General features: G+C 43.4%; 1 protein-coding gene across 1 annotated transcript in view; it reads right to left on the reverse strand.

The window, feature by feature from the left end:
- LOC126412416 (malate synthase-like) overlaps positions 1-16269 on the reverse strand; it is a 137919-nt gene that overhangs the window by 90693 nt on the left and 30957 nt on the right. Inside the window, exon 2 of the mRNA XM_050082004.1 lies at positions 8782-8928. Within this exon, the coding sequence (XP_049937961.1) occupies positions 8782-8928 (147 nt within the window). The remainder of the gene's footprint in view (positions 1-8781; positions 8929-16269) is intronic.

Here is a 16269-nt window from a genome sequence, read left to right on the forward strand (position 1 = left end):
TTGGAAACAGGTTGGAGACCATGGGTTAAGCTGCTGGAAAACCATTCTGGAGTGTAATTAGCACTCTTCGAAAGGGAGGTAAGGAGGAAATGACAAGTATTTTGGGCAGGTCAGGAAAACTACTGGTGAATCCTGTGGATGCCTTGGGCAGATGGAGGGAATATTTTGAAAAGTTGCTCAATGTAGGTGAAAATACGATCAGTAATGTTTCAGATTTCGAGGTAGAATGGGATAGGAATGATGATGGAAATAGGATCACATTTGAGGAAGTGGAGAAAATGGTCAATAGATTGCAGTGCAATAAAGCAGCTGGGGTGGATGAAATTAAGTAGGAACTCATCAAATGCAGTGGAATGTCACGTCTTAAATGGCTACACAGGATAATTGAATTGGCCTGGGAGTCGGGACAGGTTCCATCAGACTGGACAAAAGCAGTAATCACACCAATCTTTAAATATGGAAACAGAAAAGATTGTAACAGCTACAGAGGTATCTCTTTAATCAGAGTTGTGGGTAAAATCTTCTCAGGTATTGTTGAAAGGAAAGTTCGAGTATTAGCTGATGACCAATTGGATGAAAATCAGTGTGGGTTTAGGCCTCTTAGAGGTTGTCAGGACCAGATCTTTAGCTTACGGCAAATAATGGAGAAGTGTTATGAGTGGAACAGGGAATTGTATCTATGCTTTATAGATCTAGAAAAGGCATATCACCGGGTTCCTAGGAGGAAGTTATTGTCTGTTCTACGAGATTATGGAATAGGAGGCAAACTTTTGCAAGTAATTAAAGGTCTTTACATGGATAGTCAGGCTGCAGTTAGAGTTGACGGTAAATTGAGTTCATGGTTCAGAGTAGTTTCAGGGGTAAGACAAAGCTGCAACCTGTCTCCACTGTTGTTCATATTATTTGTGGATCATATGTTGAAAACAATAGACTCGCTGGGTGAGATTAAGATATGTGAACACAAAATAAGCAGTCTTGCATATGCGGATGACTTAGTTGTGATGGCAGATTCGATTGAAAGTTTGCAAAGTAATATTTCAGAACTAGATCAGAAATGTAAGGACTATGGTATGAAGATTAGTATCTCCAAAACGAAAGTAATGTCAGTGGGAAAGAAATATAAACGGATTGAGTGCCAAATAGGAGGAACAAAGTTAGAACAGGTGGACGGTTTCAAGTACTTAGGATGCATATTCCAACAGGATGGCATCATAGTGAAAGAACTAGAAGCGAGATGTAGCAAAGCTAATGCAATGAGCGCTCAGCTACGATCTACTCTCTTCTGCAACAAGGAAGTCAGTACCAAGACTAAGTTATCTGTGCACCGTTCAATCTTTTGACCAACTTTGTTGTATGGGAGCGAAAGCTGGGTGGATTCAGGTTACCTTATCAACAAGGTTGAGGTTAAGGAGATGAAAGTAGCTAGGATGATTGCAGGTACTAGTAGATGGGAACAATGGCAGGAGGGTGTCCACAATGAGGAAATCAAAGAAAAACTGGAAATGAACTCTATAGATGTAGCAGTCAGGGCGAACAGGCTTAGATGGTGGGGTCATGTTACACGCATGGGAGAAGCAAGGTTACCCAAGAGACTCATAGGTTCAGCAGTAGAGGATAGGAGGAGTCGGGGCAGACCAAGCATAAGGTACCTGGATTCGGTTAAGAATGATTTTGAAGTAATAGGTTTAACATCAGAAGGGCCACCAATGTTAGCACTGAATAGGGGATCATAGTGGAATTTTATAAGGGGGGCTATGCTCCAGACTGAACGCTGAAAGGCATAATCAGTCTTAAATGATGATTATGATGATGATGATGTTTCTTTACGAAAAACATTAAAAATATTTTATTTTCATCTACTGTAACCGTCAAGTCAAGAAAGTTTAATTGGTGGGCCTAGTTCTCGAGTTCGATGGTGAAGGATATTTTCTTATAAAGTTCATTAAAGAGATTGAAAATATGGTCATGCCATTAACAAGTGTGGTGTCACCGCCAGACACCACACTTGCTAGGTGGTAGCCTTTAAATCGGCCGCTGTCTGTTAGTATACGTCGGACCCGCGTGTCGCCACTATCAGTGATTGCAGACCGAGCGCCGCCACACGGCAGGTCTAGAGAGACTTCCTAGCACTCGCCCCAGTTGTACAACCGACTTTGCTAGCGATGATTCACTGACAAAATACGCTCTCATTTGCCGAGACGATAGTTGGCATAGCCTTCAGCTACGTCATTTGCTACGACCTAGCAAGGCGCCATTATCAGTTGCTATTGATCTTGTAATTCATGTACCGTCAGACCGACGTTCACCATTAATGGATTAAAGATAAGTATTCCACCAGCTACGTTCGTTTTTCTAAAGTCTAATTTCCCTCTCCTGTTCCAGACCTCACGCCAGCCTGCGTGAGCTAAAACGCGTGCCTTTCGGCTTCCTCTAGTATTCCTGGGTTGGCTCTCCTGCCAATCCACAACAACAAGTCCTTTGAAGATGACTAAAATATCATCGACATATCTGAAATAGGAGAGAATGCCTAGTGCTGTAGCTGAGAAACAGTTGAACAACTTTTCTTCTAGAGAGTTAATGAAAATGTCAGCAAGAATACCAGCTTACGGATTTCCCATAGCGAGACTGTGGGATTACTGATTGCAGTTGTTCATTAAATTCAAAATAGTATTTGACTAAGACTGTGATTAGATCCATGAAGTCAGTGATTTGTTCATCTGAAAGTTCTTTTTTGAAATGACGTAAATTTTTTTCTACGATCCTAAGCGTTTCTTGTACAGGAACGTTAGTATAAAGATTTTTATCTCTAGTGAAAACAACTTGGTGTCTGAACTGCATTCTGAATCTTTTATTTTATGGGTTAAGGCGTGACTATTGGGGATGGAATGATTGTTCTGGAAGAAGAAGAATTCTTTCAGAGTTTCATGCTGAAATTTGGCTACATCAAGGTAAGCGCTATTCATAGTATTAGAAATCGGCAGTATCGGATGGTTAGGTTTGTGTATTTTGAATTGAGACCGAAATTTGGGGGGTGACGGTTCATGTTGATAAGCATTTTCTTCTGAAAAGGTTTGATTAAAAATTTTGCGTCATTGATAACTGACTGACTTCTTTTTGTAATTCTGGAGTCGGATCCTCAAGCAGTTCCAAAATATTATTTTCTTTAAAAAATCTAAGGTTTTAGAAATATATTCAGAACTTTAGGCAAAAACTAAAGAGCAATCTTTTTCAGACTTGGTTATTAAAGTATCAGTTTCTTTAAGTTTATTATTAATGGATTTAACCAACTTCCTATCGTTATGCATAACATTATGAAGAGAGGCTGTGTTTTTACTGAGGCTGTTAGTTACATCAAAGGTAATTCTAGTTTGACATGAATTATCTATTTTTTTTACAATCAAGACCAATTTTTAGGTCGACAAGCATTTTTTCTGTTACATTTACTGTCTGTCAAGTTGGGCATGACATTATACTTTAGACCTTTTTCAAGCAAGACATCATCTACATCATACACCGCAAGCCACCTAATGGTGTGTGGCGGAGGGCACTTTCGGTACCACTATCTGATCCCTCCAGCCCTATTCCACTCGCGAGTAGTGCGTGGGGAGAATGATTGTCGGTAAGCCTCTGTACTGGCTCTAATTTCTGGAATTTTCTCCTCGTGGTCAATAGGCGAGATGTATGTGGGAGGGCGGGGGGAAGTAATATGTTGTCTGACTCCTTCCGAAAAGTGCTGTCCCGAAATTTCGATAGTAAATCTCTCCGTGATGTACAACGTCTATCTTGTAACGTCTTCCAGTGGAGTTTGTGTAGTCTCTGTAACGCTCTTGCCAGATAAACGATCCCGTGACGAAACGCGCCGCTCTTCGTTGGATCTTCTCGATCTCCTCTACCAGTCCTACCTGACAGGGATCCTAGATAGATGCACAATACTAAGAAACGGGCGAACAAGCTTGTTATAAGCCACTTCTTTCGTGGATGATTTACATATCCTTAAGATTCTTCTGATGAATCTGAGTCTTGTGTCCGCGTTTCCCACTATCTGTTTTATATGCCCTTTCCACTTAAGGTTGCTGTGGATAGTTACGCCTAGATATTTTACGGCAGACGCTGTCTCCAGCTGTTTTTCATCAATAGTGTAGCTGTACAGTTTCATGTATAAAAGTAATCTTAGTCTTATTTAAAATTCTTTTACAAAATACGTGACTGCTTTCTTGAAAGTACTTTGAGGCCATTTTTCAGCAGGAAATAGACAAAAAAGGTTTCTAAGTTTCTCTTCGTGCTCATGCAATATGACTTGTTTACAAATTTCTAAATGTTCATTAATCTGTATCCAGAAATAGTCAACGTTAAAATTGTAATTAAGACGAAAAATATTTATAAGATCTAAATACAGAAAATATGCGTCTTCATTAAGAGCATCTTTTTAAGCATATAACGTTTTAACGTTATCAGAAATGAGATTTTTAACTGTATGTTTGAAGAATTTGGGATCTTTGTTACAATTTGCAAATTAATATAGGCTTTCACATGATTAGGGAAGAGCCCCCTTTTTTCACATTGCTTATTAAACTGGATAGCCGTACCTGTGCGTAGCACTTTCTTTATTATATCTTTATACTTAGAGGCAGCCTTCTATGTATTTTTCTCGAAATGATAGGCTCATTCTCAATGGTCCGCATCTCGTGGTCCCGCGGGCGTTCTCGCTTCCCGAGCACGGGGTCCCGGGTTCGATTTCCGGCGGGGTCAGGGATCTTCACCTGCCTCGAGATGACTGGCTGTTTGCGGTATCCTCATCATTTCATCCTAATTCATGAAAATGGCAGATTGGACTGAGCAAAGGTTGGGAATTTGTAAGGGTGCTGATAACGGCTCAATTGAGCGCCCCGCAAGTCAATCATCACCATCATCATTCTCAATAAACAATTACAATTACGAAATAAAATCTTCTTGAACGGTATAAAGCCGTTACTTCATGTTTGATTTCGGGTTTCCTCGAGTAATTTCCGAAATGTTTTTTCTGTCTAACTCGACTCATAATTCTCGTTTATTAAATGGTTTATATTGGCTGAATTTCATGTTACATTGTTTTTCTACAGGCAGTGTCATTCAGCCCTTTTTGTATTTTCTATAATGGTGTTTTCATCCTTTAAACTTTACTTTTAAACTCTGGTGTAGACGCAATGTTATCTTGTCTGCTACTGTCAAACAAAATATTGTCTTTTACGTCCTGTACTGAGTAATCATCATAATACTCGTCTGTCTTTATTTGAATGTTAAGTAGCCAATTTGTACCTGCGGCTACTAGATGGCCCTCTTGGTGCAATGTTCACCTGCCTGCGTTGTTAACACGGGCGCCTCAGTCTGATGCTACCTGTAACTCGACGTATGCGAGCAGCCCGTAGTGGCTTGCTTTCCACGCATTCTACTTTAAAAATTTTGTGACTAAAGCTTTATCGCTTGATATTTATTTTATGCGTGACATGTAAGTACTGTTACTTTCTTGTGCTATTAGTCAGTACTTTCATTTTTGTACAAAAGATTTCCCCGTAATTTTGTACTTATGTTATAGGCCAATTTGAATGTAATTTCTATGAAGGCACTCATAGAAGTGTCTAAACCAGGTCAAAAGACTTAATCTTTGCGACCGAGGGCTTTAAGTTTAATTTGTAAATGGTAGCTAACGACGCAGCCATGCTTTAAACTTTTATTTTGAATTGTTTCTTTTTGTGTGCATTTAAAGAAGACATCGTGTAACTAAAGGAACGTATATGGGTGAATCTCCATGTCACTCAGGTGCTACGACTATAGTTTATTCAGCAATAACTGACGACGGTAGAAGTTTTCTGCATTGCCGTAACTGCACCATGAAGTGGACTATGCCTACAGTACAGACGATATGTTTTGCGTCCACACGCCAGATTTAAATGCTTGACCTGCTGTCCACGGGAAAATAAACATTATTGGTTTGCTTGTGCCACACTTGCTTGGAACCACTAACCAATCTAAGAATTTTTTTCTTGAGTAATCAGTTATCTGACTGGATTGATGTGGCCTACCACGAATTCCTCTCCTGTGCCAACCTCTCCACCTCAGAGTAGCACTCGCAACCTACGTTCTCATTTATTTGCTGGATGTATTCCAATCTCTGTCTTTCTCTACAGTTTTTGCACTCTAAAGCTCTCTCTAATACCATGGAAGACATTCCCCGATGTCTTAAGAGATGTCCTATCATCTTGTCCCTTCGCCTGGTCAATGTTTTCCACATATCTCATTCCTCTCCGATTCTGTGCAGAACCTCCTCATTCCTTAGCTCATCAGTCCACCTAATTTTCAACAATCGTCTGTAGTACCACATCTCAAATCGCTGCCTGAAGTTAAGGCCTATGTTTGCTGCTAGTAGACTTCTCTTTGCCGGTACTAGTCTGCTTTTGATGTCCTCCCTACTCCGTCCGTCATTGGTTGTTTTGCTGCCTAGGTAGCAGAATTCCTTAACTTCATTTACTTCGTGACCATCAATCCTGTCCTTATTTCTGCTACTTCTCATTACTTTCGTCTTTCTTCGATTTACTCTGTCCGCATCCTGAAGTCATTAGGCTGTTCATTCCATTCAGCACATCACGTAATTCTTCAATTTCATTGAGGATACTCATGTCATTAGCAAAGCTTCCCGTTGATATTCTTTCACCTTGACTTTTAATTCCACTCCCGAAGCTTTCTTTTATTTCTGTCATTGCTTCTTCCATGTGCAGATTGAACAGTAAGGGCGAAAGACTACATGACTGTCTTACAACCTTTTTAATCCGAGCACTTCGAACTTGGTCTTCCATTATCTTTATTCCTTCTTGGCTCTTTTACGTATTGTATATTACCCGTCTCTCCCTGTAGCTTACCCCTATTTTTCTCAGAATTTCTAACATTTTGCACCATTTTACACTGTCGAACGCTTTTTCCAGTTGGATAAATCCTATGAACGTGTCTTGATTTTCCTTTAGTCTTTCTTCCATTATCAATATCTGTCTGACCATGATGCAATCTAACTGGAATCTCCTCATATCTCACGGGCTTTTCCAAGTATACCGTCTCCTCTTGTGAGCCTTGAATAGAGTATTTGCTGTTAGTAGCTGAAATTTATTGCAGAACTCAGTCTTTCTCTTCTCTCATTCCTATTACCAAGCGCATATTCTCCCTTAATCCTTTCTTCTACTCCCTCCCCTACAACTGCAGTCCAGTCCTCCATGACTATTAGATTTTTATCTCCCTTTACATACTGAATTACCATTTCAATATGCTCATATACTATTTCTGTCTCTTCAACCTGGGCTTGCGTCTTCTGCATGTAAACCTGAACTTGTTGCTGGTGTTGGTGTGATGTCGATTCTGATGAGAACAACCTATCACTGAACTTTCCATAATAACACTCTCTCCGCCCACATTTCCGTTATACTATTTTCTGCTGCTGTTGATATTATCCTACACTCATCTGACCAGACATCCGTCTCTTCTTTCCATTTCACTTCAGTGACCCCCACTATATCTAGATTGAACATTTGCATTTCACTTTTCAGATTTTATGGCTTCCCTGCCACGTTGAAACTTCTGACAGTCCACGCTCCGATTCATAGAACGTTATCCTTTCGTTGGTTATTCACTCTCTTTGTCATGGCCACCCCCCTTGGCAGTCCCTCCACCTCCTCACCCCCCCTCCAACCCCCCGATATCGGAATGAGAGACTATTCCGGAATCTTTTGCCATTGGAGCGATTATCATTACAAACTACATGTCCTGTGGATACACATTATGTATTTAATGCCCACTGCCTTCTACATCCTCATGTAGCTGATTTTTGCTGATTCTTCCGCGTTTAGTGGCAGTTTCCCACCCCAAGGGCAAGAGAGTGCCATGAACCTCATTCCACTCCTTCACGCTCTTTGACAAGGCCATTGGCAGAAGGTGGGTGACGTCTCATGCCGGAAGTCTCTGGTTGCCAGTGCTGACTGAGGACGTTCTGATAATCAAAGACGATACCGCTAGAGCACTACAGAATCCGAATTTGCAATACCAATAAGCAAGACTCAAGGTTAGAGAGAGCGGGAAAGAGGAGGTGGACAGAGGTGTGAGAAGAAATGGACATAGACAATGGGAAGGAGAAGATAGAATGCGAGGAAGGTGGCAGTAGGAGATGGAGAGAGATAGAGGGGCGGGGGAGAGGAGGAGATGGACAAAGGGGGAAGGAAGTGATGGAGACAGAGATTGAGCAGAGGAGAAGATAGAGAGAGGGGGCGACATGACGGACAGAGAGAGGGGGGGGGGAAGGAGGAGGAGGAGATGGACAGAGAGAGGGTGAAGGAGGAGAAGATGGACAAAGGCAGAAGAGAGAAGGAGATTAGGACGTATATTCAATTCCCATACGAATTAGAGTAGTATGTTATCTCCTTTCTTTCCTTTCCATTTAAGCAGGCTGTGGAAGGTGTGAAAAACGCAAATGAGCAAGTACTTGACAGCTACGAAAGGGTTTCTAAATCAGAGAATAACGAAGTTATAATTGTGGCCCTTCAGGAGTATCCCAATTTGTGCTACACGATAAAGAGATAATCTCAGATGTTTAAGTATAATATTATATAATTTTTCTGTTGTAACGCCAATACTAAGTCCTTCGCTGGCTCCGCAAGGGGAAGAAACAACCTGAGTCATACAATTTGGTGCATACTGTTTACGTTCCATTCTGAGTATATAGGAGGAGGAACACAGCCGTGGATTCACCTTGCGTTTCGTACTTACCTCCTGTATGCCATGCTCGAAAGTGCGCGTCAGATCTGCAACGAAGGAGAGGCCTGCCGTTGTCAGCAAGATCCGGTGAGCTTCTTCCGCTCCTGGTGGCGGAGCTTCCACCTCTACATTCCAGAGAGTCTTCGCACTGGCGTTGTTCTGTAGACAAATAGAAGCAATGAGATATATGCCTTGTATCAGATCAGGCTTATATATACTTCTTCCTGATTCCGAGAGCACTTCGCAGACCACATTATGCGCCAGCATTATTTGTTCTGCTTGTGTAGAAAACACGAATATTACCAAGGCGTTCATGTTATTCTGTAACTCGATATCAACCCAAATGTCGCTAATTTCACCATCGAGGATATTACGCGACGTAAGATGGAGGTCGTAATTTATATCTCAATTTCTCCTTGAAAATAACCACTACGCTTTGGAGAACACCGATTCCTTCTCAATCTGTACAATATGATTACGTTACCATTACGTTCTGGAGGTAGTTGAAGTTTTATGTATCACTCGCGCTCTGCCAAAGTGATGTGCAAGTGTTGCACAAAAATATGGAAACAACAAAAATACAACACATTATTACGCCTAATACGGTGTAGGAAACCCTTTGGCATTCAAAACAGGTTCCAGTCGTCTCGGAGTGGATAAATATAGATCCTGTAATGCTTTCAGGGGAATCTGTAGCATACTTCCTGCAAAATAGTGACCATTTCAGATAACGACGATGGAGGGGGATAGCGATTACGCAAAACTTCTCTCCAAAGCAGACCAGAAAGGACCAATAATATTGAGGTATGGTGACTGTCGTTGCCAGTGCAGATGCGACAATTCATCCTCGTGCTTACAGGAAACCAGTCCTGGTCGATGTGAGCTGTGTGGAAAGTGGCGCTGTCGTCTTTGAATACAGTAGTATCACCACTGGGGACACGTGTTGTGCCATGGGATGGACTTCATCAGCCGAGATGATAACATAATTCTTGGCAGTAACCCGATCTTGCAGGGTAACTATGGGGTCCATGGAATATCACGATATGACTGGCCAAATTGTCACCGAACTCCCGACATACTTCAGTCTTGTGACGCAAATTAGATCGGAAGTTGGAAACAGTGTGAAACAGGATTCATCCGACCTAATGACTTTCATCCATCGCTCCATCGTTGAGGTTTTATGGCCATAGCACCAGGTTTTCCTGTTGCGGGCATTTCAGCCACTGTTGAGTGGTTTTGGAAATCTAGGTCTCCCTACAGCCCCTGTTTATGGGCCTCACCTCATGTTGTTTCGGTACTGACAGAATTGGCGAATGCGACATTCAGTTCTGCAGTGACTTTTGCAGCTGTTGTTCTATTATGTTGTCTTCTTATTCTATTTAAACGAACGTCTGTTACCATCACTAAACACGGACTGTCGTCCGCGTTGTGACTTAGCAGTTGATATTCTTCCGCTTTCCCTGTACACTTCGGGTCCCTTGTTTACAGATCCAACCGCCATAAGAGCACCAACAATTTTCCCACGTTAGAATTCACTTAGCTCCGACATAATGCACTCACAACTACACAGAACACTGTCCTCACCAGGGCTGACATCTAGAACTTATTGAGGACATTACACAGGCGCCGTTCGTGGTCAAATACAACACCGCAATCTGCAGCCTTGGTTGGCGTCTCAATTTATGTTCAAGCACGCATTTTTTGCGATGTTTCCGTGTTTTTGTCTAACCCTTGTATGACTGCTGAGTCTAAGCTGAATTAAAATAATGAAGTTAAAAAATCAATTAAAGAAAAACGCTTCTAACAGTCCCAGTGTTACCAGCGAAAGATGAATTGTAAAGAAAAAGAGATCCCTGTGTGAAGCATCTACCATATAACAAACAAGAGATATTTATATTTTGGATGGCGGAGCTGCGCTCACGTAATGGGTATGAGTTATTCGCAAGCCGCATTCTGTTTAAATATGAAAGTCTTTCGGGATTTCTGAGCTCCAATACCACGAAGGATAGCAAGTAACAAAATTTTACTTATTCTGCACGTTCAATAAGTAGAAAGAATGTATAATTAAATTTTCAGTGCGTTTTCGGGTGTACAGCGTACGAAATCTAGTACACAGAGCTGCCAACTCAGACAGCAACAACGTGTCTAACTCGGCTGGGCATCGGGTCGAACTCAGCTTAGTCGACAGATACTGGCTCGTCTAGAATTTCTGCTGTGCCACCTGTTTAAGGCCCTCGAGAGAATTGTGCTGAATAGAATATCCAAACCTGTAGACGAGTTCCTAAGGCCTGAACAAGCCGGTTTTAGGCCAGAATGCTCATGCACTGGGAAAATTTTGGATTTAGCCCAGTACACTGAAGATGGATATGAAAGAATGCAGGTGACTGATGTTCCTTTGATCCTAGCGTAGCGTATGACACTTAACTACAGGAGACTGATATATAAGGTTTACCAGATGACTAAAGATTTTGGATTTTCGCGATTTATGCAGTGTGTACTGCAGAATAGGCGCTTCTACGCTGAAGAGCCAAAGAAACTGGTTCACCTGCCTAATATACTGCATGGCCCCGCGAGCATGCAGAAGTGCCGCAACACGACATGGTATGAACTCGACTAATGTCTGAAGTAGTGCTGGAGGGATTTGACACCATGAATCCTGCAGGGCTGTCCTAAATCCATAAGAGTACGAAGGGGTGCAGATCTCTTCTGAACAACACGTTGTAAGGCGTTCCAGATATGCTCAATAATTTTCATGCCTGGGGAATTTGGTGGCCAGCAGAAGTGTTTAAACCCAGAAAAATATTCCTGGAGCCAATCTGTAGCAATTCTGGACGTGTGGGGTGTCGCATTGTCCTGCTGGAATTGCTGAAGTCCGTCGGAATGCACAGTGGTCATGAATGGATGCAGGTGATTAGACAGGAAGCTTACGTACGTGTCGGAGTCGTATATAGACGTATCAGGGGTCCCTTATCACTCCATCTGTCCATGCCCCACACCATTACAGAGCCTCCACCAGCTTCAACAGTCCCCTGCTGACATGCAGGGTCCATGGATTCATGAGTTTTTCTTCATACCCGTACACGTCCATCCACTCGATATACACTCCTGGAAATTGAAATAAGAACACCGTGAATTCATTGTCCCAGGAAGGGGAAACTTTATTGACACATTCCTGGGGTCACATACATCACATGATCACACTGACAGAACCACAGGCACATAGACACAGGCAACAGAGCATGCACAATGTCGGCACTAGTACAGTGTATATCCACCTTTCGCAGCAATGCAGGCTGCTATTCTCCCATGGAGACGATCGTAGAGATGCTGGATGTAGTCCTGTGGAACGGCTTGCCATGCCATTTCCACCTGGCGCCTCAGTTGGACCAGCGCTCGTGCTGGACGTGCAGACCGCGTGAGACGACGCTTCATCCAGTCCCAAACATGCTCAATGGGGGACAGATCCGGAGATCTTGCTGCCAGGGCAGTTGACGTACACCTTCTAGAGCACGTTGGGTGGCACGGGATACATGCGGACGTGCATTGTCCTGTTGGAACAGCAAGTTCCCTTGCAGGTCTAGGAATGGTAGAACGATGGGTTCGATGACGGTTTGGATGTACCGTGCACTATTCAGTGTCCCCTCGACGATCACCAGTGGTGTACGGCCAGTGTAGGAGATCGCTCCCCACACCATGATGCCGGGTGTTGGCCCTGTGTGCCTCGGTCGTATGCAGTCCTGATTGTGGCGCTCACCTGCACGGCGCCAAACACGCATACGACCATCATTGGCACCAAGGCAGAAGCGACTCTCATCGCTGAAGACGACACGTCTCCATTCGTCCCTCCATTCACGCCTGTCGCGACACCACTGGAGGCGGGCTGCACGATGTTGGGGCGTGAGCGGAAGACGGCCTAACGGTGTGCGGGACTGTAGCCCAGCTTCATGGAGACGGTTGCGAATGGTCCTCGCCGATACCCCAGGAGCAACAGTGTCCCTAATTTGCTGGGAAGTGGCGGTGCGGTCCGCTACGGCAGTGCGTAGGATCCTACGGTCTTGGCGTGCATCCGTGCGTCGCTGCGGTCCGGTCCCAGGTCGACGGGCACGTGCACCTTCCGCCGACCACTGGCGACAACATCGATGTACCGTGGAGACCTCACGCCCCACGTGTTCAGCAATTCGGCGGTACGTCCACCCGGCCTCCCGCATGCCCACTATACGCCCTCGCTCAAAGTCCGTCAACTGCACATACGGTTCACGTCCACGCTGTCGCGGCATGCTACCAGTGTTAAAGACTGCGATGGAGCTCCGTATGCCACGGCAAACTGGCTGACACTGACGGCGGCGGTGCACAAATGCTGCGCAGCTAGCGCCATTCGACGGCCAACACCGCGGTTCCTGGTGTGTCCGCTGTGCCGTGCGTGTGATCATTGCTTGTACAGCCCTCTCGCAGTGTCCGGAGCAAGTATGGTGGGTCTGACACACCGGTGTCAATGTGTTCTTTTTTCCATTTCCAGGAGTGTAATTTGAAACGAGTCCGCAGCTCGTGGTATAGTGGTGCGGGGGGCTGCCTCTAGATTCCGGGATACCGAATTCGATTCCCGGCCGTGTGGGGGATTTCATCTCCCTGGGAACTGGGTGTTTGTGTTGTCCTCATCATTTTATCATCTTCATCATCATCATCCGTGACAGCGGCTAGACTGGATTGTGCAAAACTTGGACTGTATAAAAATTGGGAATTTGTATTGGCGTGGATGACCGCGCAGTTGAGCGCCCACAAACCAAACATCATCATCACAATTTGAAACGAGACTCATCCGACCAGGCAACATGTTTCCAGTCATCAACAGTCTAATGTTGCTGTTGACGGGGCCAGGCGAGGCATAAAACTTTGTGTCGTGCAGTCTTCAAGAGCACACAAGTGGGCCTTCGGCTCCGAAGGCCCATATCTTTGTTCAATGTATATTGCTGTTAAATATATACACCAACGACTAGCCAGTGCATCCCGATAGTAGGCAGTTTGTATAAGCTGATGATACGGCCTTGGCTGTCCAAGTGAGCAGCTTCGAGGAAGCGGAGAATAAGTTAACTTGCAGTCTTGAAATGCTAGGATTACTGTCACCAGAACCACCTGAAACCAAATCCATCAAAGACGGAAGTTTGCGGTTTCCACCTGAGGAGTAAGGAAGTCAAAAGAAAACTCCATGTGAATTGAAAAGGGCAACAGCTGCAGCACTGCTACACACTCAAATATTTTGACGTGGGGTTGGACAGAACTTTATTATTTAAACTGAACTGTTTGGACACTAAGCCACAAGGTCAGTGCTAAGAAGAATATGATTCGTAATCTGATAAACGCAAATTAGGATAAAAATTATTCCATTCCCGTTACTGTTTCTCCAATTTTTCATTTCATATGACATCATGGCGGATGGGTTACATATCCAACTATTTTTACACAATTTGGTGATGACGCAAAAGGGAAAAACGCGACGTTTACATTAAACAATTTTGCAACCAAGATTGTTTTTATTATGAAATGATACATACTGGGGCGTTGACACACAAGTGCTTCGAACAACAGCCATTGCACTCAATTTGTCGGCAGCTGAACATACCACGCCTGTGTGGAAGAATTAGACCCTCGTGATGCATATCGATGTGCCCGTAAATGAATCATCCCGCTTCGTATCAGAATGTTTGAGGCCCGTGCCAACAGAGATGATCTACTCTCTCATAGGGATAAGGGGTAGCTCCCCGTAGCGTACGGCTGAAAGTAGCTGCCGAGTTAGAGGAAGAAACAGATGACAGATTACCGTCACCCTTTACACGGGCACCAACAACAGCCTTGGTGGCTTCGTTCAAGAGAGTTTCCTTTGGATGTCAGAACCAATAAACGTCACCGTCGAATAGAGGAACCTTCAGCTATGGAAGGAGGCAATACCAAATTCTATACTGGAGCTGGAGGAAGAACTTGCGGCTGGAAGTAACAAATCCTTCACGACCTGGAAGGCTCTCGAAAAGCTGAGGATTAGGATCTCAATTTGCAAGTACAACCTAGCCCGATGGTACTACTTCGATTGGGAACCAATGCGTGACTGGGAATGTCCAAATGGACGACCACGTACTGATGTGCTGAAACCTTAGCACAAACTATACCCCGCTAGATTTAGAGCTAGGTAATAAGACCATCTGTGCAGGTGATTACTGGGCAAAACATATTTCATCTTTAAATTTTATTACATTTGACTTTACTATATTTTAGTGTATAATGTTCTGAACGCGGAAAACAAATAAGCTCAATGTCAGAATTCGGCAGCCATAGTGACTGGTAAATGGTGTTGTGTTATTCTCTCGGCAACCCTTAAGTTTTCACTGGGCGGCACATCTAAAGGTCATTTGCTGGCTAAGGTGAAAGCCGTCAATCAATCCTGCTCTCATAGAATTTTGGTGCTCTTACCAAGTTTGGCAGGGTATCTTTCTCTGCCTGAATTTGCTCTAATTTTACATGCTCGTACTTTCCGTACCAAGCAGGAAGATCGCGCTGGGAACCTGATTTTGTGTGCCTTTATTCTCACCTTAATTACAATTGACGGTCAGTACAATACGCACCTATTACCGTCTGCTCCAAAAATGGATGATCTCGCATTTTTAATGAATGTGGGTGTATTAACAAATGCAGACAGATTCACGTCGAAGCTCTTGGGTTGGCTAGCGTAGTGGGCTGGAATGGTAGCTGAACGTTATTTTCGAAGCCAACTCCAGTCATGATACTGTGGCGCGACAGGCAGTTTGGGGACTTGTTGGTATACTCCCACCAAATTTTGTCGTTCTCCGAATGCGGAGGTGAGGTAGTTGAAGTTTTGGAGAGAACTAACCAGGGAGGTGCTCCATGATCAAGTAAGTAGTCATTCTGGATGAAAGTTAGCTTCGATTCCGAGTTTGGTTTTTCTGTACCGATAAAATCCGTCGATAGCAGTGCGGAATTCTCGAAGTGACGATTTCAGTATCGTTTTACGTAAACTATGGTTTGTCTGAATTCGGTGTTTGATCGGTAATGAAGCACTTCATGTAACGTGCACCCAATTGCCTGTCATGATTCTTTTCACTGTAAGTCAGGTGCTGGCTTTTGGAAAGTGATGGACTTTGCTTTCGAATCTTTGTGTGTGGTAGGGATGAGAAAAGCCGGAAGATTAAAACCATTACCGGTATTTCAGTTCTGAGTAACCGCTATTTTCGATATTTATTTGGTCACGGTTGTAAGAGACGTTTTTATTTTTTATTAATAATCGCGTAAAGAAATCAGAAAATGAATTAGCCATAACAGCAGTGTGCCAAAATTTTTCGTTTTTAAATAAATACTTGTAATAAACTAGTAATTTTTATTCGTAAAATTTGCATTGATTTGAAATATTGCATTATTATTAAAATGGAGAAAATCGATCAGTGTTATTTTAATAACAATGCCAACATAAACGAGTAACAAACACATGGAATAAGA

The sequence above is a fragment of the Schistocerca serialis genome, chromosome 7, assembly GCF_023864345.2.
Source record: "Schistocerca serialis cubense isolate TAMUIC-IGC-003099 chromosome 7, iqSchSeri2.2, whole genome shotgun sequence".
NCBI lineage: Eukaryota > Metazoa > Arthropoda > Insecta > Orthoptera > Acrididae > Schistocerca > Schistocerca serialis.